The sequence below is a fragment of the Equus caballus genome, chromosome X, assembly GCF_041296265.1.
Source record: "Equus caballus isolate H_3958 breed thoroughbred chromosome X, TB-T2T, whole genome shotgun sequence".
Classification (NCBI taxonomy): Eukaryota; Metazoa; Chordata; class Mammalia; order Perissodactyla; family Equidae; genus Equus; species Equus caballus.
Genome location: NC_091715.1, coordinates 11,499,398 through 11,523,932, shown reverse-complemented (window position 1 = coordinate 11,523,932; position 24,535 = coordinate 11,499,398). Strand labels below are relative to the sequence as shown.

General features: G+C 39.1%; 1 protein-coding gene and 1 long non-coding RNA gene across 3 annotated transcripts in view; one reads left to right on the top strand and one right to left on the bottom strand.

The window, feature by feature from the left end:
- VEGFD (vascular endothelial growth factor D) overlaps nucleotides 1–24,301 on the top strand; it is a 34,019-nt gene extending 9,718 nt beyond the window's left edge. For both annotated transcript variants that reach the window (XM_001489992.5, XM_023634142.2), the window contains exons 2-7: nucleotides 8,289–8,499; nucleotides 12,886–13,076; nucleotides 16,043–16,191; nucleotides 17,640–17,740; nucleotides 22,859–23,054; nucleotides 23,646–24,301. In XM_001489992.5, the coding sequence (XP_001490042.1) occupies nucleotides 8,289–8,499; nucleotides 12,886–13,076; nucleotides 16,043–16,191; nucleotides 17,640–17,740; nucleotides 22,859–23,054; nucleotides 23,646–23,772 (975 nt within the window). In that variant the 3' untranslated portion in view covers nucleotides 23,773–24,301. The remainder of the gene's footprint in view (nucleotides 1–8,288; nucleotides 8,500–12,885; nucleotides 13,077–16,042; nucleotides 16,192–17,639; nucleotides 17,741–22,858; nucleotides 23,055–23,645) is intronic.
- On the bottom strand, nucleotides 7,644–11,821 carry LOC138921753 (uncharacterized). Its single transcript, XR_011434603.1, has 2 exons — nucleotides 11,485–11,821; nucleotides 7,644–8,668 (listed from the first exon to the last, which is right to left on the bottom strand). It is a non-coding gene; the product is annotated as an uncharacterized lncRNA (long non-coding RNA).
- Nucleotides 24,302–24,535: the final 234 nt, after the last annotated feature.

Genomic DNA, 24,535 nt, shown 5'->3' with positions numbered 1-24,535 from the left:
CAGACTCCTTGACAGGTGGCAGAGTGAGAAAGGGTAACAGAGAAGCAGGGGGACAATATCTGTGGAGGACAGCTGGGAGCATGATGGTGCGACTTGGACCTCAAACTAGGAAAAATTTAGTGGTTTTGGCTAAGCCTTAAACATCAAATTAAAGATGAAATGAAAAATGCTCTTCCATTAAACAGAAGAAGTTGCTAAGAGGTCGAGGGAACATGGGGCTATTTGTATTGCAGCCTGATGCACCTCTCCAAACCCACTGCAAAGGGAAATCGCTGACTGTGGTTCCCCTCGGCAGCACTTGTAAATCCCTAAGCAAATCTAGGGAAAGCTGCGTGAAATGTGATGCCTCCATAGCTCACCCCGAAGCTTATGGATATTCTGAATATACAAATTCTATCCATCCCACTCCCTTGTCGCTGAACTTCCTGAAGATGAAGGCATTGCCAACACAGTTTGACAAAATAACATCAACAGTTTTAAAAAGGCTTAGAAACATAGTCTTAGACCCACAGTTCACAAGAGGTCCAGTGAGGAATTTTGCAAAGCCGGTCTCCTTTTCCATATCTAGAACAGGAGGATTCCTAACAGCCTTGGACTGGAATGGCCCAAGAAAAGCTTTTTGCAACTCTTCGAGGAAAGTAGTCAGGGTCCTTGCTCAGAAATTCCTTGCTAAGGGTCTGAGAGCTCAGGGCCAGGATGGGAACCCAGCCATGTACTCTTAAGCCGCACTCCCTCCACTTGGCATCTATGTTTATGTTCTCATTTATATTTTCTTTCAAATATTTTATAGACTGCCTTGTGAAAGGATTATAATTTATACTTCCCTGCTGAATTCCAGTAGGTAAAAGCAGTAGCTATTATTTTTAATTCTGTTTTGAGAAATGGGTTGTTTCGGCTTGTTGGGAATTTGAGAAGCAATTTATTCTGTCATCTAGGATGGTTTCACACGAGGCCGCTGACCTCCTCTTGCTGTTTAGCCTGGAAAACAATATTATTGGTCTTCAATCTTGAAAAAGCCATACAGGTTGGGAACTGGTCCACAAACAGGTGACTCGAGTTAGGAAAAGGCTTTGAAAATCCAGTTCAGCAAGATGCTCATACAGATATTTTGAATCCAAGGTATAACTCAAAGGGGTTTAAAAAAATAAGACTTTCTCAGCACGTATCTACCATTTATTCCCTACTAAATGGACTTGTACGTAGCTTAGGCACTAATCCAGGTCTTTGAAGTTAAAGCAGCATGCACCATCCCCCAAATTAGTGGTTCTCATTAAAATCGCTTGGGAAGATTTTTTAAATAAACTTTTTATTTTGAAGTAATTTTAGATTTACAGAAAAGTTGCAAACATAGTATAGAGAATTCCTTTGTATATCTCACCCAGCTTCCCCTAAGACTAGCAAACACTTGGGAACTTTTTAAAAATCCTTTTGGCAAAGCTGTGGCCCAACCCATAGAATGAGAACCTCTGAGGCTAGGCTCCAAGCATCAGTATTTCTCTGCAGCTTCTTTCCAGGCAGATTCTAGGTGAAGGCAAGGTTGAGAAGCTCTGCTGCAAACCCTTACTTCTCAAAGTGTGGTCAGCCAACAGTATTGCCAACACCTGGGAGCTTTTTAGCACTGCAACATCCTGGGTCTCACCCCAAAGCTACTGCTTCAGAATCCGCCTTCTAACAAGATTGCCAGGTAATTAGTATGCATATTAAATTTTGAGAAGCACTACTCTATATAAAAAATTAAACAGACCACAAAAACCCGGGCCCAATCTCTATTTGTTAAATGCATGTATGTATTTATTACTTTATAAATTCCTTCAAGTTCTTATTATATAAAAAGATGAACCAGACACATATTGTACTCTCAAGCAGATGATAGTCCAGTAAAGGAAAGGCAACGTGTTCATAAATAATACAGTTTAAGTTAGGGACATCATAAAAAGCTTAATGGAAGAGGTGGCATTTGAGTTGGACTTGCAAGGAGGACACCTGAAGGAAGATATTTAAAAGATAAGTGATGTTGTTTGAATAAATGAATAATCTCAGGCTTAGATTTTCTGTAGTGTTTGATGAATCAATTTCTTTATTCATACATTTAATAAATATTCAGCCCTTACTATTGCTATGTGAAAAATACATATTACTGCCCCAGTGGCCCTTACAATCCAGTGGGGAAGACAAGCACTAAGCAACTAGTGACACAAATCATTCATTCGTGTCAGTGGTGATAAGGCCTGGGAAGAAAAAGGGTGGGGTGCTAGGAATCCATATGACAGAGGGACCAGACCTATGCAGCGGTAGGAATTGTGGGGGAGGTTTCTCTAAGAAGGTAACACCTGGCTGAGAAAGGTTTAGCTAGAAAGTGGAGAGCATTCCAAGCAGAGGGAATGGCATGGACTAAGGTCAAAGCAAGAAGAAATAAACAAAAGAGTAAACCAATGAAATGGATGTCCAGTAATATTCCATTCAACTCTCAAAAGTTTTCCATTGCCTACTGAATTGGTACAAGTAGCCTGGTCTTCAAGCTTCCAATCCTTCCTCTTTTTTGTTTTAAACAATTATATTGATAGACAATTTATATACTATAAAATTTACCCATTCACCATTACTTATATTTTAAGCAATCAATGAGTTTTAGTAAACTTACTGAATTGTGCAGCCATCATTTATACAAGATCTCTTGTGCCCCTTTAAGGTTAACCCTCATTCCCACTCCCAGCCCCAGGTAGCCAATAATCTGTTTTCTGTCTCTTGGGTAATACCTGAGAATGGAATTGGTTGGTCATATGGTAAATTTATGTTTAACTTTTTAAAGAACTGCTGAACTCTTTTCCAAAGTGACAGCACCATTTTACAATCCCATCAGCAATGTATGAGGCTTCCCATTGCTCCACAGCCCTGACAACACTTGGTACTGTCAGTCTTTTTGACTGTAACCATCCTAGTGGATGTCAAGTGGTACGTCACTGCACCAACCTCTCTTCCTAATTTTATTTGCCAATCCCCCCACTCTTAAACCTTCTTTGTGCCCACCCAAAGTGAACCTCCTGCTATTTTTTCCACTGGGGCTCTTTGATATCCCCATATCATGCCTTTGTTCACGCTTTGAATGTGTTACTTGATTAGATGTTTCTTGAGGGCACAGGGGGTGGAAATTTGGAGTTCAGATTAGTAGGAATACAGAAGGCCTTTGATTTCCCCACGACATGGGCACCTCCAAATCCCTCCAACAGACCCACCCACCATCCCTTTCCAAACATCTTGCCTGCCATTTTAGTCACACTTGGCCTAGATTACTGCCTAAGCCTGAGCGATGAAGATGCTCATGCTTCCTCAGGGAAGAATGCTATGTGAACTTAGAAATTAACAAAAGGGGAAATGGCTGCCCTTCATATTGTCCTGCAGAAAGCAATATACAAATTTAAATAATGGTAAAATCTTGTTATAAAGACCTTAAGCCTCACAATTTAGCAACAGGCTTATGGTAGCCAAGACATCAGAGAATGATTTGTTACTTAGGAGTGAAATTGCTAACAGTCTTGGATTAATTACCAAAAAAAAAAAAAAATGCTGCTGTAATAAAAGCAGAGATCTGGTAACCCTGCTTCACTTCCTTCCTCTTGCTGACTGCTTTCTAATTATTTTACTTTTGATTAGTACTTCCATTAGAAAATAGGAAGAAATTATGAACAACTTACTTGGCAACCATTGAAATCAGTAGTTTAAATGTATATTTGGGACTATATTTACACTGTTCAATTTTAATTTTTGTCTTGCCCAAGCAGATAACATAAAGTTAATTATACAAAAATCAACCAGTGCAGAAAGTCTATTGGAAACAGCCATTCTTGACCCTTTGTAAAGATATGCCCCTGATGAATTAGTTGCAAGGTTTCTGCTTATGCTGAATTGCTAGTACTTCCACTTGTAATAGCAAAATCACTGTCTGAAATTTCTCAGTTATTTCAAACCAGGTTTTAAATTATGAGGCTTAAAGTATGCTTAAATAACTCTGAGTTCTTGAGTAAACACTGCATTTTTTTGATGAGACAAGTCATATGAGCCATTCAATGGCTTTAATTCAATCCAGAGAGTTGATATTTTCTCCTCAGTCCTCAAGGTTGGATAGTTTAAAAATGTTTCTGAGATTGAATTGAAACCTGTAAGAGCTATGAAGCCATCCATTAGTCTGTATTTATGGATGGTATTGAATAAAATTTGCCTCAACAAATAAAAATCCTTTCAATATAGTACAATTTTTTAAACATTTAAAAAGCTATTTGATTGGTTTCATTATTTTTGTGTGGAAGCAGTGTTGTAACAAAATTTTATTGCAAAGATTGACTCAAATATGGAAGTAGTTAGATTGTCTAACTAGAAGAGAGAGTGAATAATCAGGAAAGGAGAGACTATTGAAAAATGAGCCTTAATGGAGAATCATTGAATTTCAGAGTTGCTGGAGACATTAGTAATTATTCAGTTTCATTTCCAGATTTCTTAGATGAGGAAGCTGTGGCATGTTGCTTAAATTCAATGCCTATTCCACAAATCCTATCTAAGCTTTTCAAGCTTCCTCCTCCCCTCACTCCCAGAAAATTGCCTTGATTCAAATTTTACAGAGAAGTGAGAAATCGTAGGTCCCAGGAGTCCTGCTATCTACAAACCCATGTCGTTCACTATGAGCCTCCTGTTTCAGAGGGTGACCCTCTCATCCATCCTGTGTCCACTTATCTCTGGAACTTAGGTCAAACCAACCCCTCTAGGTTTCTGCTTTATCTCTCCTGCATATGCTTTCAGTTTCTCCCTCTCTGTTGGCTCTTTCCCTCAGCTTATAAACGTGTTCAAGGTTCTCCCGCCTTTATTAAAAACGTGCACACACACACACATACACATTCACATCTGGATGTTCAAGCAAGATGACCTTCTAAATTCATGTTTTGAGACCTTTTATAGTCCATAGCAATGATAGATAAAATAGAAAATTGATCTGATGATGGTTAATATCTGCAGATGGCAAACATTTGCAGAAATGGTACCAAAAACATGAAGGTGAAAAAATCAACACATTGTATACCTTAAATTTACACCATATTGTATGTCAATTATATCTCAATAAAAATAAATTTAAAAAACCATGAAGCTGAAGCTGCAGATCTGATGGACTCTGAGTCTGGAAGGTAGAGGCCACCAAGAGTTCAGCTCCAGTGGGTAATGGGCTCCATGAGCGCTACATCAAATCCATGAAAGAGGAAGGAAGAGTTACTGCTCATCGCTGCCTGGAGCTGTGTCTTCTATGAAACTGCTTAACTAGGGGCAAAGGAGGAAGCAGATACTTCCTTGCAACCAGGACTTGAGCTGGGCTGATCCGTGAGTCACAAATACTCAACAAGATTCTGGATTCAGGGCCCTGGGAGTCAGGGTGGGGGTACAACCACAAAACTTTTAAATGACGAAAAAAGAATAGTGAGAAAGGAAAACAAATCTCCCAATGAAGATGAAACAAAGTTCCAAATAATTACATAGAGGTAATTATTACTAAGAAAGATAGCCAATAAAGTGAATAATCAAGACATAAATCATATATATATGAAGTTAAAATATAAAACAATTTGGAGAAATGCTTAAAATAAACCTATTTAGGACCCCTAAAGAAATAAAGGGATAATTTTCTCAAAATAAAATGTTAAATTAGGAAAAACATACAGAATGAAACTAAAAGAAGATAGGAAGGAGAAGTAGAAATATTTGAAATTAGAAATATGGTGATTGAAATTAAAAACTTAACAAAATAAACTCTAGACTCACACAACAGGAGAATTGGTAATTGGGAAGATGAACCAATTGATTTATCTATAACACATTAAAGAGAGATGAAAGGAGAGAAAAATAGATAAATATGAAAGCACATTTAAGAGACATGTAAGATCATTAAAAGGCTCCAATAATGTCTGATAAGTATTTCAAAAAGGAGAATAGAGACAATATAATACATGAAATAACAAAAAATATAATGCCTGAGAATATTAAAGAATTGAAATAAAAAAAGATGGGTGGCCTCAGATTAAAACTGCTATGAAGTTGTCTGTTGCAACTTCTCAACTCTGCCATTGTAGAGTGAAAGCAGCCATAGACAATGTGTAAGTGAACGGACATGGCTGTGTTCCAATAAAACTTTATTTATAAAAACAGGCAGTCAGGGCCAGCCCCTCGGCCAAGTGGTTGAGTTTGCACGTTCCGCTTTGGCGGCCCAGGGTTTCATGGGTTCAGATCTTGGGAGCCGACACGGCACCTCTCATCAGGCCATGCTGAGGTGGCATCCCACGTAGCAGAACTAGAAGAACCTACAACTGGAATACACAGCTGTGTACTGGGGGGCTTTGGGGAGAAGAAGAAAAAAGGATGATTGGCAACAGATGTTAGCTCAGGTGCAAATCTTTAGAACAAAACAAAACAAAACAAGAAACAGGCAGGCAGCAGGCTGAATTAGGCCAAGGGACTGTAGTTTGACAACCCTTGATCTAAAGAATTAACCATTGTTTATATTTTCATGTATATCCCTCCAGATATTATATATATATATTTAATTTTATATATATGATTAATTAACAATGGTCAATTGCTTATATATATGATGTATATTATACACAAATATATACATAAGTAATTTAAAAAGTTATAACTGAATCGTACATGACTTGGACCACACTTGCTCTTCTGAGCATCCACATTCGGACAACTCTCAGTATCCACCATCATATTGGAAAAAAAACCCCTACTCCCCAAACAGAGATGAATGATGTAGTTTTTAAAGTTTTTGAGGGGCAGTGGAGGAGGGCGTACATCACACCACCCAAGGTAAAGCTTCCTAAAAGTCCCATTTGCTCATCTCTCTTTCTCCCCACTGTTTCTCCACCTGTAGCAGGCAGCTGATATTCACCTCTCCCTCCACTTTCCTGTCTCAGCACCATCCTGCAGCTACACGGGTCCTCCATCTTTTCCCTCACCCCAGTTCTGAAAATCCCCTCAGCCCCCATATCCAAACCACCAAGTAACCCAGTAACCACAGGCCTAGCAGGAGAAAATCCGGATCCCTAACCATAGACAGACCACCTATGGTTTCTCCAGCACATTCCAGGGAGGAGCTCAATTCATTCCGCCCAATATACACCTACATCATTGATTTTGATGTGATCATCAAAACCAATGCATGTATCATTATTTATATAACCAAGTCCCTAATTTTGAACAATTAGGCTACATACTGAAAATCTTTTATTGGCTGAGCCTTTTTTTTCCTCACAAATCCATGCACTGTATCAGTCAATACAGTTCACGCAACTGTGTGGAAAGCAAATTTGCAACTTAAAATGCATTTTATCAGAAAAAAATCATGTCTTTGAATAGTAAACAGGTTTAAAAAGAAAAAAAAGGCTCAGAGGGTTAGAAGTCAGAAAATTCAAGTTATCAGGGTCTTATAATCTTTCTTTCTTGTGTGACTGTAGGCAAAGTCCCTGGGATTTTGTGGGTCAGTTTCTCAAACAAATAACAGAAATGAAAACAACTGTCATTGGCTCCTCTCACAAAATAGTATGATTTTAAAATCTCTATTAGTTTCCTGTGGCTGCTGTACCAAATCACCACAAAGTTGGTGGCTTGAAACAACAGGAATTTATTCTCTCACAGTTCTGGAGTCCAGAATGCCAAAATCAAGGTGTCGGCAGGGCTGTGCTCCCTCCAAAGACTCTTGGAAAGAATCCTTCCTTGCCTCCTCCAGCTTCTGGTGGCTCCAGGCCATCCCTAGCTTGGGGCTGCATGACTTGAATCTTTGTCTCCGTCTTCACGAAATCTTCTGTCTCTGTGTCTTCTCCTCTTCTAAGGACAATTGTCTTTGTATTTAGGGTCCACCTGGATAGTCCAGGATGATCATCTCAAAATCCTTAACTTCATTATATCTGCAAAGATCCTTTTCCCACATGAAGTCACATTCACAGGTTCTGGGGGCTAGGAGGTGGACATATTTTGAAGTCCACCATTCAACCCACTACCATATTGTTTTTAATTGTTCTGAGAACCCAGAAGGAATAAGTAAATCCTTTGATTCAATCATAAATGAGTAGAATGTGAATCAAAAATACTAGATGTCATTTTTCCTAGGTACCGGTGTACATTTAAATAATCTCCCTAATTTCTTTTCAGCTCTATTTACATTTTCAAGTGTTGGCAATGAAGGTTATCAAAACAAACTAAAACTTTAGTAACTTGCTTTTAAGCCAATGTTTTTGGTTCTTTTTAAGCGGGCATCGCAGTCAATGTTAGAACGGTCTGAACAACAGATTAGGGCAGCTTCTGGTTTGGAGGAACTGCTGCGGATCACGCACTTTGAGGACTGGAAGCTGTGGAGATGCCGGCTGAAGCTCAAGAGTTTTACCAGCACAGACACTCGCTCTGCATCCCATCGGTCCACCAGGTTTGCGGCAACTTTCTATGACATTGAAACACTGAAAGGTAGGTGTGTGCATATGGAGGCCGATTCTTGCTCTTTATCAGATAGTGACAAATGCACCAACTTCTTCCAAAAGCTTGAGTAGGGCAGGCACGTGTCGGGAGAAGAAAAGGGGGTCTTTGATTTCATAGCTTTCATGTTACTGGAGAATCCTGGTTTCCTGTGTTTACTCTGCAGAGACATATATTCAATATGATTTTGAGATAAAAAACCAACACAAGGGGCTGGCTGGGTGGTGTACTGGTTAAGTTCTCATACTCTGCTTTGGTGGCCTGTGATTCACGGGTTCAGATCCCAGGCGCGGACCTACATACTGCTCAGCAAGCCACACTGTGGTGGCATCCCACATATAAAATAGAGGAAGATCGGCACAGATGTTAGCTCAGGGCCAATCTTCCTCACCAAAAAATAAAAATAAAAACCGAAAAACCAACACAAAAGAACACTTCAAAATACAGAAATATATTTAACTCAGAGATGTGAGGGCAAAACAAACCCAGAAAGACTGTTCTCAATAGAAAAAAAAATCACTGGGTTTACTTAAAAAATAAAACAACCTGGGTGTTCATCAGCAAGGAGCATTCTACTAACATACGTACACGGATAAATCCCAAGAGATTAGGTATAGCTTTTTTGTTTCTTCAAAATTCTGTGATGTATTTTAGTAAAAATGAAAAGTAGAAGTTAGAGGCTGAGTTGTAATAATACAATTACTAGGAGAATAATGAAGGGGGAAATTCTCTAGACAAAAGAATCCAAACTCCAGATTAGAAAATAACATAATTTGAAATAAAGGGAATGACTGTTCCCTAGTAGGGTATGGAGGTTCTTTATAAGAAAACCATTGTCCGTATGTACTATGCCATAATGAATGAAATGCTTGCCAAATAGTGTGGTCTCCGATTTGGCATTTAACATTTTTGATGACGTGTCAAAATGACACAAGAAGCCGCTGTGGCGTTGTTGATCTAGTATTTTAGATTTGATCAACATATGATTACCTGGTAACAGATTATATCTATCACATGATTCAAATTGACCACTAAGCCGAAATTATTCTTCTCTTTCTTTCTAGAGTTATCTTTATTTTTTGCCATTTGTAAAAAGATGATGTTGCACAAGCCACTGTTGTTGGCTGTGGAGAAGGCTGTGCATGAGCGGGGATAAATCTCTCAGCAGCACCGCCGGCATGAGTGTGGAGAGCATTCTTTGTGCTCATGTGTATGGCTGTGTGTCTAAATGAGTTGAGGTGGTTGGAACCATGGCCTAGAACCCACTTCAGACAGATTTTGAAGCTCTTGTTGTTTCTATCTGGTGAATTAGCATGGACCTCATGAAAACAAAGGGGTCAGACCTCACCTGGAGATCCAAGGCCTTAACTTAGATGACCTGTCTCAAGATCTGAGGTGAGACATCCGCGAAGATGGAGGTAGACAAGCGTTATGATAAAATCAAGACTAGGTGATAAAAAAAAAGTGACATTGACATTTTCTAAGGAGGAAACCATAAAAAATATATTTAAAAAATATTTTAGGGGCCAGCCTGGTGGCATAGTGGTTAAGTTTGCAGTGCTCTGCTTCGGCGGCTGTGGGGTTCACAGGTTCGGATCCCAGGTGCAGACCTAGCACTGCTCCTTGAGCCACACTGTGGCATCATCCCACGCAAAATAGAGGAAGATTGGCACAGATGTTAGCTCAGGGCCAATCTTCCTCACAAACAAAAATATATATTTTAACAACACATAAAAATATGGAACTTGCCAACTCTAAAATGTCTCTTAGTACGTGGAGGATCATCTAAAGTTATTTACTAAGTTAGAAGCAGTAAATAATAAAATCGGTGTGTTACGCCTGTTATATTTTGTTATCAACTCTCCCTCATGGGTTTCAGGGTGATTCCCTGAGGCAGAGCAGTCCTGCTGGGCAGTAGTAAAGAACAGCCGAGTTATGAAGCTTTGATCAGGGACGTTGATCATAGTTCCATGCAATTGTGATGAAAATCTTACTGCATCAACTTTCAAAACTTAGTTTTTTAAAAAAGCAAATGGAAAGCAACATTTAAGTAGAATTTTAAACAAGGAATATTTTCATAAGTTGATTACTTGTTTTTCCAGGACTCATGATTAATAATAGTGAATTAAATAATGCCCATATTAATACCTAATTGGGTAATTCATCTCTCATATTTACAGTCTTCAGGCTCTTTATATAAATATTCATAATCATAAATTTAAAAAAGTTTCTTAGGATTGAAGATTTTGTTACGAAAAACAAAGTTTAGGCAAACTGTGTAGTATATGCAATGTTTCTCAGCCAGCCAAACACCTTGTATTTTGCATTTTCAGTGATTAAAGAAGGAACATATGACGACAATTGAGATTAATGGGGAAAAAAGGAAACAGAATATGGAAAAGATGCTTCTTTTCTTTCTTACTTTTTCAAAAAATTATTTTATTGAGGTCCTATTGGCTTACAACATTATGTAAATTTCAGGTGTACATCACTATATTTCAGTTTCTATATGGATTGCATCGTGTTCACCACCAACAGTCTGGTTTTTATCCATCACCATACATATGTGCCCCTTTACCCCTTTTACCCTCCCCACACCCCCTTCCCCTCTGGTAACCCCTAATCTGTTCCCCTTTTATCTATGTGTTTGTTTGTTTATCTTCCACATATGAGTAAAATCATAAGGTGTTTATCTTTCTCTGTCTGACTTAAAATACAGAGAATGGAAGAGCTGTTTTAAAGGAATAATTTAGAAACTAGGGTCAGATCTCCAACAGTCATATATCTGTATACTTCAAGCAGAAGTTCTCTCTGTCCCTTCTAGTGGAAACATGTTCACATATATGGGAATTCAGAATAATCTGGAGAGAGACCAACACAAATTTTTGAAGATGGGGTGAATATGGAGAACAGTTTATCTATTGCTACACATTACCCCAGAACTTAGCTGCTTAAAACAACATTTTTTTGTCTTACCGTTTCTGTGGGTCAGAAATGCAGACATGACCTAGATGGATGTCTCTCCTTCAGGGTCTCTCCAGGGGCTGCAGTCAAGGTGTCAGCTTGGGCCACGGGCAGCATCTCAAGGTTCAGTTGGGGCAGGAAGTGCTTCCAAGTTCACTCAGTGGTTGTTGGCAGGACTCAGTTCCTTACAGGCTATTGGACTGAGGGTCCCAGTTCGTCATTGGCTGTTGGCCAGAGGCCACCCTCAGTCCCCTGCCATGTGGACCTTTCCAACATGGCAATTTGCTTCATCAAAGCCTGCAAGCCAAGAAGGCGAGAGAAAGAGTGCCAGCAAGAGATAGAGACTGCTAAGAAAACAGAAGTCAGAGTCTTTTTTAACCTAATCGTGGAAGTGAAATCTCATCACTTTTGCTGTATTCTCCTCATAAGAAGTGAGTCACTAGGTCTAGCTCACACACAGAGGAGGGGCGTACACAAGAGTGTGAACACCAGGAGGTGGGCATCACTGAGGGTCTGTTTAGAAGCTGCCTTACCACAAGAGGTTTTCACCACCATCCCCAACGTATATAATAAATTCTATAGTTCCATGGCAAGCAAAAAGAAAATCTTTAAATGTTGTCTATCATAAATTGAATCATTTCCTAAAAACATCCGTAGAAAGGCTATACAACATTAAGTATCAAAGTGTCAAAATCTAATTTAAACAAAAGCAAGTACTGTTTTACAAGAATGTATGTCACCTTTTCTTTCCCAGAAAGTTGTCTCTTTTTCTTGTTTCCCTCAAATTAGCTAGAATGGCCAGAATATTGCTCCTTCCATCAAAATGAACAGTCTTATTTCATCATTTTATATAATCATCAGTATTGGGCACTTGCAAATGAGAAAACTCTGACTTTAGGAAAGGTTAGTTCCACTTAAATGTCCATTCAAGTGTTTGCCAGGTTTGAAGCCTACTATAGTTACTTAAGCAACCAACAGAAATGTATTTCTTGATGGTGCTAAAACCTACCCACACCTGGCTTGGAGTAGAAGAAATGCTATCCAGCTGTATCCTGTAAATTGCTTAATAAATAACACTTACATGTTATTTCTTTACATGCTTCCATTTACTTCCTTATTAGCCAGCTTCTCCAGATGTACCCAGTGTAGTTATATACAAGACATGATGTTCTGCACCAAAGGAAAATAAAAGAATATTCTACGAAGGTATTGTATAAATGGGAAGGAGCATAGATTTGGGTTTTAATTTTTCTGAAAACAATCTTTGGCTAAAAGACTGACAAAAAATATCATCTAGTAAAATAAACAAGCACTACAAATGTGACAATGACTGTTCAGCAGAACCCTGGCACACATGCCAGCGCGTGTCAGGGCCATTTCTTCTGCTGGCCCCAATGAGCTCCCTCTCTGCAGTCATAGATGAAGAATGGCAAAGAACCCAGTGCAGCCCTAGAGAGACGTGCGTGGAGGTTGCCAGCGAGCTGGGGAGGAGCACCAACACGTTCTTCAAGCCTCCCTGTGTGAACGTGTTCCGGTGTGGCGGCTGCTGCAATGAAGAGAGCCTCATCTGTATGAACACGAGCACCTCGTACATATCCAAACAGGTATGAGGACGTCAGCAAGTGTGCCTTCTCCAAAGCCCTGATGGTGATAGTATGGATAGCTACAACTAAGTTTATTGCCAAGCACTGGGCTAAATCCTTTATGTGCCTTATCTCCTTTAATCCCTGAAACAAGCTACAAGGGTATCTTATTATCTTCCTTTATAGGTGGGGAAACAGGCTCAGAGAGGTAACTTATGGCAGAGCTGAGATTCAAATCCAGATCTATGGGACTCCAGAGCCTGAACTCTTATCAGTTACTGTCTCTCTGATGCTATAATGTCAAGAAGCAGGAAATCTTCTGGAAGTTACTAGGACAGACATTAAAAGGAATGAAGACAGTTGCAGTGTCTTGTGTATTCGCTAGGTTCCATGTTGTTCAAATGGAGTGATTGAGAAGAGTTTAATGAAGGGTGTGGGCAGGATTAGGGGAAGGCAGAAGGGCTTGGGAAGCACTCAGGGCTGGCACAAAGAGGGAGCTGTTCCCACCCTTAGACTGAAGAGGCAAGGGGAGGGAGGAGTTATGGGAACCCAGAGAGAAAGTGGAGAAGAGAGCTGCTGGACTGGCTAGCTAAGTGGAAGTGGCAGCTACTGCCAACCCTTAGCCTGCAAGGAATCGGGGTTGCGGGGGGAGGCAAGAGGACCTATAGATGCGGTCCGTGGAGGTCAGCATCCTGGGACACAGAGCCCAGTGGGGAAAGAAGGAGAGAAAATGGTGTCTCTCTCTAGAGGGGCAAATGGCAAACATTCAGTATAAATGATCTTTGAAAATCTACAATCTCCATGAAAGAAATCATTCTTTCTTCTCCATCTTATAAAATCCCTTTTGCTCAGTAGATGTCTTTCTTTCTATTGCTACCATATTGTTGTAAAATGTAATAAACGTTGCATAGGAGAGCAATAATAACAAACCTAGGAAAATATATTAAAAAGAAAAAGCTGTAAGTCAAACTACATTCCTTTTGGTTCTATGTTGCAAATTTCCTCATGCGTGTTGATATATTCATTTAATTGTCACATTTGCCTATACAATCTATTCTCCTCACGTTTGTGAAAAGAGGTAGTACAATAAAACACATAGGTACCGAGTAGATCCATGTTAGGTAATTATCTTAATTAGATGGAAAGAATGGAATACTGACTTGTTTGATAATAGGCTAACTTATTAATTTTGTTTCCCCAACCCCCTAAAATACCCCTTAAACTGGAGAGTTTCTGTTCCTAAATCCTTTTAGAGAGTCTTGGAACTTGTGAAAATTCTGACCTCTACTATTTGACAATCAGTAAAAAAAAATGATATAAGTATGGCTAAGCATCAACTGTTAGTAGAAACAAAGCTTGCATAATGTGACCATAGTATTCCCTAGAGCATAGTTGAAAAATTTCGCAAGAAGATGAAGTTTATGCAAAGTAAACACTCTAAAAACTCTCTTAGTCAGACTCATGGAAGTTCCATTACATATCAAAAGGTCAGAATAAACACAACTTTAATGGATTGTTTCCACTTAATAGATAGTTGAGTACTTTATTTTGACTGCTGCACTCAACAAATGATTAGTTTTAAAGAATGTACTTAAGTGTAAGTGTACAGCAGTTTTTCTTTCTAAATATGCATATTTGAACATTTTAATAGTGCTTTTGAAAAAACTACTTCTCATCCCAAAGTTATGGACTATTTGAAATACCTCTTAGAAACAAAGTGAATAAATGAATACTCTGTGTAGGAAGGTCTACATGGAATGGTGATTAAATGGACAGCGCATTAAAATCAAGTTCAAATTCATCCATACATCATAGAACCACTCTAGATGCAAAGTAATTGACATTTCTCTAAATTCTACTTGCTAAGATCCTACCTTACTTCTTCTAGTCACAGCAATTTCATTCCAAAAAATAATCAAGTGTATTCTTAAGAGTATCTTAAGAGTACCTCTGGCTCTAGAATAGACTCCCTGGGTTCAAATCCCCACTCATTCAATCAATAGTTATGTGGCCTTAGGCAAGTTATATAACCTCTCTGTACATCTGTTTCTTCACCTGTAGCGTGGGGAGTAATTTAAAAAAACCCACCCCATAATGTTGTTATAAGGGGTAAATGAATTAATATAAAAGTGCTTCCAATAGGGCCTGGCATATAGAAACAGAAAGAATGATATTTGTGTTACCTATAATTACTTGCTTGGGCATAACAATCTTGTGTCAGTCAGTTATTGCCATGTAATGCTGCATAATAAACACCCCAAAACTCAGTGGCTTCAAACAACAATGAATTATTCTCACTCGTGTATCTGAGATGCAGTTAGTTTAGAGTGGGCTCAGCTGGGCTTGACTCCAAGCTGCAAACTGAGTCCAGGTCTGTTCCCTGTGTCTCTCATCCCTTGGACCAGCAAGCCTGCCAGATCATGCTCTTCTCATGGCTACAGCATATGCATGAGAAAACAAGCCCTACAAAGCACACACAGTTCAAGTTTGTACTTGTGTCAAGTCTGCTAACATCCTGTTGGCCAAAGCAAGTCACATGGCCAAGTCCAAAGTCAAGGAACAGGAAATTATATTCCTTCAATGGAGACTGTATGGGAAAGGATAAGTAAATAGTTTTGAAGAATAATCTATTCACCATTGTCTCAAAGAAACTTCATAGCTATCATTTCATTTAATCCTTACAATTTACACTCACATTTAAAGCAGGAGCAAGGACAACAGTGCCTTTTATAAAGGTACCAGTGACACTGAAAAGTTAAGAGCTTTGACCAAACGTAAATACTTAGTAAAGTTGGATAAGGCCCTGATCTCCTGACTCCCAGTCCAGCATTCTTTCCATCATGCCACTCTTAGCCTTATTAGTTCTATACTTAATGGACAACTTTGCCAAAGTCACTACCAGAAAGGACAATGGTAAAAATGTAGACTGTAGAAATTATTATTATTTTTAAAAATATATGTGTTATGGTTATCTTTCTCTACTCTAGCTCTTTGAGATATCAGTGCCTTTGACATCAGTACCTGAATTAGTGCCTGTTAAAGTTGCCAACCATACAGGTTGCAAGTGCTTGCCAACGGCTCCCCGCCATCCATACTCCATTATCAGAAGATCCATCCAGATCCCAGAAGAAGATCAGTAAGCATTTCTCTTGATTATACTTGTTTTTGCCTTTGCTAAAGTTATGTGTGGAGAATACTTCATTAATTATAGAGTCATCACTTTCTCTTCAAGTTCTTCATCTTTTAGTTTCTAATCCAGATCTACTAGTAATAACTGTTTGGCAAATATATTTTTTTATTAGGTGTTAGATGTATATTGCAGTAGGACCAAAATCTCAGCGGTTATGAACTCAGCATGTCCATTTGTAGACACCTTTGTTCTTTTTTTTTTTCTGCTTTATCTCCCCAAACCGCCCCCCCCCCGCCCCCGTACACAGCTGTATATCTTAGTTGCAGGTCCTTCTAGTTGTGGGATGTGGGACGCTGCCTCAACGTGGCCTGACGAGCAGTGCCATGTCCGCGCCCAGGATCCGAACCCTGGGCCGCCGCAGCGGAGCGCGCGAACTTAACCACTTGGTCACGGAGCCAGCCCTGACACCTTTGTTCTTAATATGCATAGGCTAATGCAATTATAAATCTCTACTCCAGCCTCAAATTTGGCAGATGTTCTCTCATTCCAGAACAAGCATTAAATAAAACTCATTTCAGGCTGTTTACACATTTAAGTCCCAAAATTAGGGGGAGAAAACCTCCTGGCATCAGTGGAGTGGCAAAACTGTCTGCATCTGAGTTTGGAGATTTTCTAACCCTTCCTCTTAAGATTAACACATGGAAAATTCTTGTTTTAAATTAAGAAGACTTCAAATTAATTTGACTTTGAAATTTTTGAGAGCATTTTGTGATTCTTTATGAGACAAATTATGAACTCCTGCAGTGTTATGAAATCAAAGGTAAGAATCATTGATTTGGGGAAAAAAGAATTTAATATAGAGAAACAAATAAAAGACAAATTACAAATACTGAATGAAAACATAGAGTAACTAAGTTGGATACTTAGATCGCACAGAAGTAAAGCAGTAAACACAATGCGTGAGCGGCATGTGAAGGAGTGACCTGGTGGTTATATGTCAGTTAACACTGAGACAAGAAGATACCTCGAGCCCCCTCAAGCAGAAAAGAAAGCTCACATAGAAGAACCTTTTATCCTCAAGATGTCCCTGCTGTCCTACCAATGTTCTTATCTCCATCTTAAAGAAAATCATGCTTACGAGCTATGTTAGAACAATATTTACTTTTGGTAAATAAGCTCTGTAGACAGCTAATTTGCGTAGTTTTAACACCAATCTTCTTAAAAAGATTATAACTTTCCAAGATTACAGTTTAGTTTCCAAAGGTTTCCAAATAGAATATTTGTAATTACAGAATTACTGTCTAATAACATGCAGTTCATAAATATGAATTAAGCTCCTTAAAAATCTTAACTATTCTCCACTCAGAAATTTATTCAACATTTTGAAAAAGTGTTCCAAAGGTATGATTGCCCTTGAAAGCTTTTAAATGTGCTTTATTGTGTTCTTTTCCTAGTTGTTCCCATTCCAAGAAACTCTGTCCTATTGACATGCTGTGGGATAGCAACAAGTGTAAATGTGTCTTACGGGAGGAGAATCCACTCCCTGGGATGGAAGGTAATCATGGCAGTAATGAAATAATAATAGTAATAATAAAAATAGCAACAATAGCAACTAATGTTTATTGACCAGGCAATAGTGTAAGCCTTTTATATATATTAACTCATTTAATCCTCATAATAATCCTATAATGTACTGTTATTATCCCCCTTTTTTACAATTACAAAATGGACACACCAAGATGTCTAGTAATTTTCTCCAGGTCACACGCTAAGGATGATAGAAGCAGTCAGATTCCAGAGCCCTCTGTGCTATAATTATATAGTAAGCCCACCAATGTATCACTCTGCTTTTTAATCTTAAAGAAAAACCCAAAGTGATTAGAGCATCCTAAAACATTGAATTTGAAAGGGGATGGTAACCTTTAATGAAGGCCACTTCAGAACTAAACACTTAGCCAACCATATTTTACTAATTTATTTCTATAAAAGTCTCACAGGAACATAAAGTAATTTTGGACTTGGTTTCTTTCAACTGTGTCATATGAAAACATGCCAATAATTTGAAAAAAAAGTGGAATAAGAGAAAACTTTTCCTGAAACTGGGGCAAAGTAAAAGCAGACATAGCTATTGGACTAATGAGAGTTGGGAACCAAATGAGATAGGCTATCGTCACTGCTCATAACTCATAGTGCCATGAGTTTGGGTGATGAACATTTGGCTGAAAAAGAATGCATTTTTTATTTATTTCCCAGAGAACTTGACATGATTCCACTGAAAAAATCACAAGGAATGGTGCAATATGAACCTTGCTCATTGTAAACTATGATCTAAAAGCAAGACTCGTAAGGAAAACTCTAAGGAATCTGTCCTAGAAACCAGAAATAATATCCTACTTCCTATACTTCTGTTTCTCAGCTTCCTTCTAAATGTTTTCATGAAAGCTCAACCCAGGGTTTGAGGGAAACTTAAAGTTCATATAGTTTCTATGCCCATGCAGATCTTGAGTGTCACCTACTCCCTTCCCACCAAGTCTTCAGCCATCCTCTGCTAGAATAAATATCAGTCACAGGGAAACTCGCCACCCACTGAGGCAGCTCAGTTGCTCTGGACACACTCTTGTTTCTAGTAAACTACACTGAACCCGAATCTCTCTCTCAAACAGCACTGTCTGATAGAATTACAATGAGAGTCACATATGTAACCTACATTTTATAGTACTTACATTGTTAAAAAGGTGAAGTGAAACAGGAGAAATTAATTTTAATATATTTTATTTAATCCCATATATCAAAAATAGTATCATTTTAGTATACAATCAATATAAAATCTTTGATGAGATATCTTTCTTTTTTGTGCTAAGTCTTTGATATCCAGTGTGTATTTTATACGTAGAGCACAGCTCAATTTGGACTTGCCAGTTCATGCTCTATGGGGCCCATACCTACCGTGTGGGACAGGCCAGCTCTAGAGCATCAACTCAGTCTAGGTTTTACCCCATAGAACCCTATAAAACCAATCTAATTCTTTCTCCATATGACTCATTTTTTAATAGTGTTAGAAAGTTACTGTGGGAAGCAATATACATAGGGCTTAAAGGCTGTTCTAATTGGGGTTTCCCTGGTACACAGCTTCTAAGAGAGAGATTTGTATTCAGGAGTTTGCGTGCAGGTACAAGGCATTAAAAGGTGAGAGAGAGGCAGGACTGCACAGAGAGGAAAGTTGAACTGTGTTGCAGTTGCTAAGAGGTGTCAACCAATCCCATGGGGAACTTAAGCTAGGACAGCCCTTGGGGAGGATGTCCCAAATCAAGGCAAAGGAGTTGGGTCCTAGGGACTGGTTGTTGGATACGGGCTGTCTCGTGGAGGGACATAACCTTGTGTGAGGCAGCTTCTTTCTGCTGAAGGTAATTCCTGGAGAAGGACTTAGCCTGTGCACACATGTGTTGAGGGTAGGAAGAGTAGTCAGGAAGGAGAGAGGTGCTCTGAGCAGGGGAAAAATGAGTGCTCAGGGTTAGAGAGAGAACATAGTACATCCAGGGTGCTGGAAGAAGTTCTGCCAGGTGGGAACATAATGGGAGGGGGCTGGGTAGATGTGAGAGAGGAAGCTGGAGAGGTTCACAGGGGCTACGTGGAAGGACCTTGTGAACCTTGTCCCAGAGCTTGGATGTGATGCTAAGGGCAAAAGGAAACCACTCAAATGGTTCAAGCAGTGATAGCACCAATTAGAATTTTAACAAAATCTACCCGGTGACAGTGTAGAAGAGGATGGGTTGGCCTGGGACAGGAAAGAAGGCAGAGGACCTTTTGGGAAGTTGTAGCAATCGTGAAAGTGAGAGGCACAGGGTAGCCTGGATCAAAATCACTTCCAATTTTCATCTCCCATAATTCAATTGATGTGGGCCAAATTCAGTCACTTCTCTAGTGGCTCCAACAAACTGATGACATATACTGAGGTTACTGTTCACTAAGCACCTTTTTCACACATGTGGCTGTTAAGCCAACTGCCTTTCTACAATAGCTTCTCTTCCCTGAATGAGCAAATTTGGGTTAATGAATCCAAGTCAAATTTAATTTTATCTTGTTAGATTCAGGGCATTGCTCTAAACTGTTAAAAAGAAAACCACAATACCAAAAAAAATTAGTGAGTCATGATTCTATCTTTTAAATTCTTCAAGATACCCACAACTTCAAGAATTTACTTGGAAGAATTCCATCAGTTTATTGATAAAAATGATAAATGGAACAAGGCTGAGAACAGAACACATTGGTATCCCATCATCAATCTCCATAGTATTGAAATCAATATATAATACTCCAGGGTACCACCCTTAGCTAGTTGCTGCTCCACTCAGTTCTCCTACATCCAGACTCTGTCACTACTAACTTGCCTATAAGGATTGAGGCCAACCTCTGCCAGCTACCTTGCTGACGTTCAGCAAACACCCAGTTGCCTGTTTCCCTAAACCACCTGTCCAAGAATGGAGTTGGTCCTACTTGATGTTCTGAATGAATCTCTACTGCCACCTAGTGATTTATGCAAATCTTCTAAGAGCTTCTTAACTATCCTTTAACAATCCATTCTCATCTTCCCCCAAAGTGACATCTGCCTCGCTGGCATATGGATTACAGGGCTCACTTTTTTCCTCTTCACACAGTCTAGAATGGAGTCTCTCCAGATCTAGCCTTCTAAGACTCATTCCACATGATCCCTCAAAGATCATTAACCACAGAGCTGTTAAAACTATGAGATTGGACGAGGTGAGATTACCATTTTGATACATTATTAATGGTCAGATACTGGCAAGAACATATGGTCTAATCCAATGCCTTGGAATGCTGGATGGGATTCTTCAGAGTCTCCATACATTGGCCTGCTTCAAGACCCTTTTATTATGCCAAATAAACTCAACAAACATTTACCAAGTGCTTAGTTTATGCCAGAACAATGAGACATGATCCCTATAACCTTCAGGACTTTTTAATTAATGGAGGAAATATAGACATAAACAGACAAATGTAAGCAGTGCAAGAAAGGACAGTATGGAAATATGCACAGGGCAAGCGTACTTGGCTAAACTTGCAGAAGCTGGGAAAGATATCAGGGGGAAGGATAACTAGCAGAGAGAAGTACAAGGCCAAAGGCATGGGGCTGAAAGATTCTGGCACATCAGGGGAACAAAAAGTACTCTAATTTGGTATGGAAAGAAGATAGGATATATGAGAGAGAGACAGATAGAAGATGAGTCTGGGAGGTGAGTGGGGTCCAATTCATAGAGTGTCTCAAACGTCCTGGTGGGAAAATTGGCCTTTATTGTGAAAGAGAGGGGGATCTTTTAAAGTACTTAAAGCAGTAGAGTGATGCGATTAGATTTCCATTTGATAATATTGTGGAGAATGATTGAAGGAGTAAAACTGTAGTGGCAAGATGAGTGATAGCTATCTATACAAAAAATACAAGGTACTGACTGAATTGAGACGGTGGCAGTGAGGATGAAAAATAACAAATTCAGGGAGGCAGAACTGGGTGGACATGGTGATTAGATTCAATATGGCAGGAAGTCAAGAGTGATGGCACCATTCCCTAAATGAGGCAAACTGGGAGAGAAGCAAGTTTGGGGAAGAAACTAAACATGTACTTTCCTCCAAAACCTTCAGGAATGCTAAGTGACATAGTCAAGTTCTTCTAAAGTTTCTATCTGTTCCATTTTTTTGCAATGAATTTCGACTTGATGATCAGAATTGGACTTGTAGTAGTAGTTATCCAATTGTTTTGTACACTTTCTAGAAGAAGTATCTGTTGGCTAAGTGTGTCAAAACTTCTCAGACTCTCCTTTCTCAGCTGAACATATGTTCCAACAGATATCTGTGGAATCTAAGTTCATTATGACTGTTGTATCTTTTATATCAATGTTGTGATCTGCGAGTGGAGGAAATACATCACTGTTTCTACCCAGAATCTGGAAGATCTGAGATGTATTTCTGTGCCAATACTTCTGTTCCTCTTTCTTTTTGATCTTCACCTAAAAAACTGGGAAGGACTAGATTCATAATCCTTAGACATCGTAGATTTTATTACTGATATTTGGTTGTGAAAGTCTGCATTTTTAACAAGTCACCAAGCTAAAAATTTCTTTAAAAATCTTATCAAAAATATTCAGCTCATAACATTTTGGGGCTGGCCCAGTGGTGGAGTGATTAAGTTCGCACGTTCTGTTTCAGTGGCCTGGTGTTCGCCGGTTTGGATACTGGGTATGGACCCACACACCTCTTGTCAAGCCATGCTGTGGCAGGAGTCCCACAAATAAAATAGAGGAAGATGGGCACGGAAGTTAGCTCGGGGCCAGTCTTCCTCAGCAAAAAGAGGAGGATTGGCAGCAGATGTTAGCTCAGGACTAATCTTCCTCAAAATAAATAAATAAATAAATAATAAAAAATATTTAGCTCATAACATTTTTATCACAAACTTAGGAGAACACATGAATTCTGTATTTGTGTCGTGAAATCAGAGGTGAATCGCCTTCACCTTGTGAAAAGTTTAGGGACAAAAATCTACAGGAAAGGAGATTAGGTGACTCTAAGTTATTTTAGAATGATGTAAAGTATTCAACCAGCTTTGGTGATCATGTTATCTGTGCTACAGCTATTCAACCAACACTCTTCTGTTTCTCTTTAGACCATTCTCATCTCCAGGAACTGGCTCTCTGTGGGCCACATATGATGTTTGATGAAGATCGTTGCGAATGTGTCTGTAAAACTCCCTGTCCCAGAGATCTCATCCAGCACCCAGAAAACTGCAGTTGCATTGAATGCAGAGAGAGTCTGGAGAGCTGCTGCCAGAAGCACAAGATATTTCACCCAGACACCTGCAGGTGAATGGCTTTTTCATTCTTGCCTTAACCTGACTCATTGACATTTAATGTAAATACAGTTTTGATTTAGTGAGATTCTTTATTAAGCCAATTTTTTTTTCAGTGCTTGAGCCCCTTTTTATTAGTAAAACAGAGGTTTGGCAACTAATGAATAAGTGAGAGTATATAGAGTGATGATTAACTGTGGAATCAAGAAAGTCCTGTCTGCTGTTGTTGGCTTATGGATCTTAAGCAAAAACTAAATTGATGAGATTTAAAAGATTATTTTGGGAGAGTTTCAGATCAGCAGACTCTTTGGTTCAATCTCTCTCTCAATATATGTCCATATATGTTTGTTTGTTTTTTCTTTGAGGAAGGGGTTGTCACTGGATTTACAAAGCAGGAAATGTCTTGATGAATAGAACACTTACAGGTTACCGATTGGGCTTTCACAGATTTTGAATCCACATGGGATAACCATTCAGGATTTGATACTGACATTTTAAATATGTATCTGGAAATTTTACTTTGAAAACTTAAATCAGAACAGAGTTATTCCTTTGAATTTAGTCCTTGATCCTGAATTTTCATGTTTATTTTCTTTTGCAACAGCTGTGAGGATAGATGCCCCTTTCACAGCAGAACATGTGCAAATGGAAAACCAGCATGTGCAAAGCATTGCCGCTTTCCAAAGGAGAAAAGGGCTGCCCATGGGCTCCAGGGTCGAGAAAATCCTTGATTCAACTTTGTTCTCGAGTTCCCCATCTTGTCATTTTAAACAGCATTCTGCTTTGCCAAGTTGCTGTCACTGTTTTTTTCCAGATGTTAGAAAAAAATCTGTTTTACATAGTACCATGGTGAATCCAGACCAACCTTCCATTAAACACTAGCTGAGGATTCCCTGGTTCACTGACAGATGTCTTCTAACTGAAGATGCCTCCGCACAACAAAGAATGGAGAGGAGGAAACCTCTATAACCCTTTTTTTTTTTGGTGAAGGAAAAAGGTTTGATCATCATGGAATGACAGGTGCCCTGTGACTGATTACTCAGAGCAGACGAGGCAATTCGCATAGTCTCCGAGTCCTTTGCTAATTGCAACTGTCTTGTGAATTATTCTGATTCTCTTATGCAGATTTTGATTTGTATGATCAGCACTGATTTTCTGATTACCGTCCAGCTTTTAGTTTTGAGTTTACAGAACTACTGTCTGTTGTTTCATATTTAAGCGTATTTAAAGAAAATAAACACCATTATTCAAGCCATAGAATATTGTGTGTTGTTTAATATGCTACCACTCTAAGTTTTATGCCAAAGAAAAAAATGTTTTAAAGAGAGAAAGGAATTTAGAAGTGGGAGGTGTGGGGAGAGACCACACGCTAGCTCAGCTGTTAGTCTTATTCGCATCTCAATTATCATGGCCATATGATTCTTCTCTCGGTTCCACAGCTACCCAGAAAGGGCACAACAAAACTTGATGTCAGTTTTGGGAAACTGAGGGAGT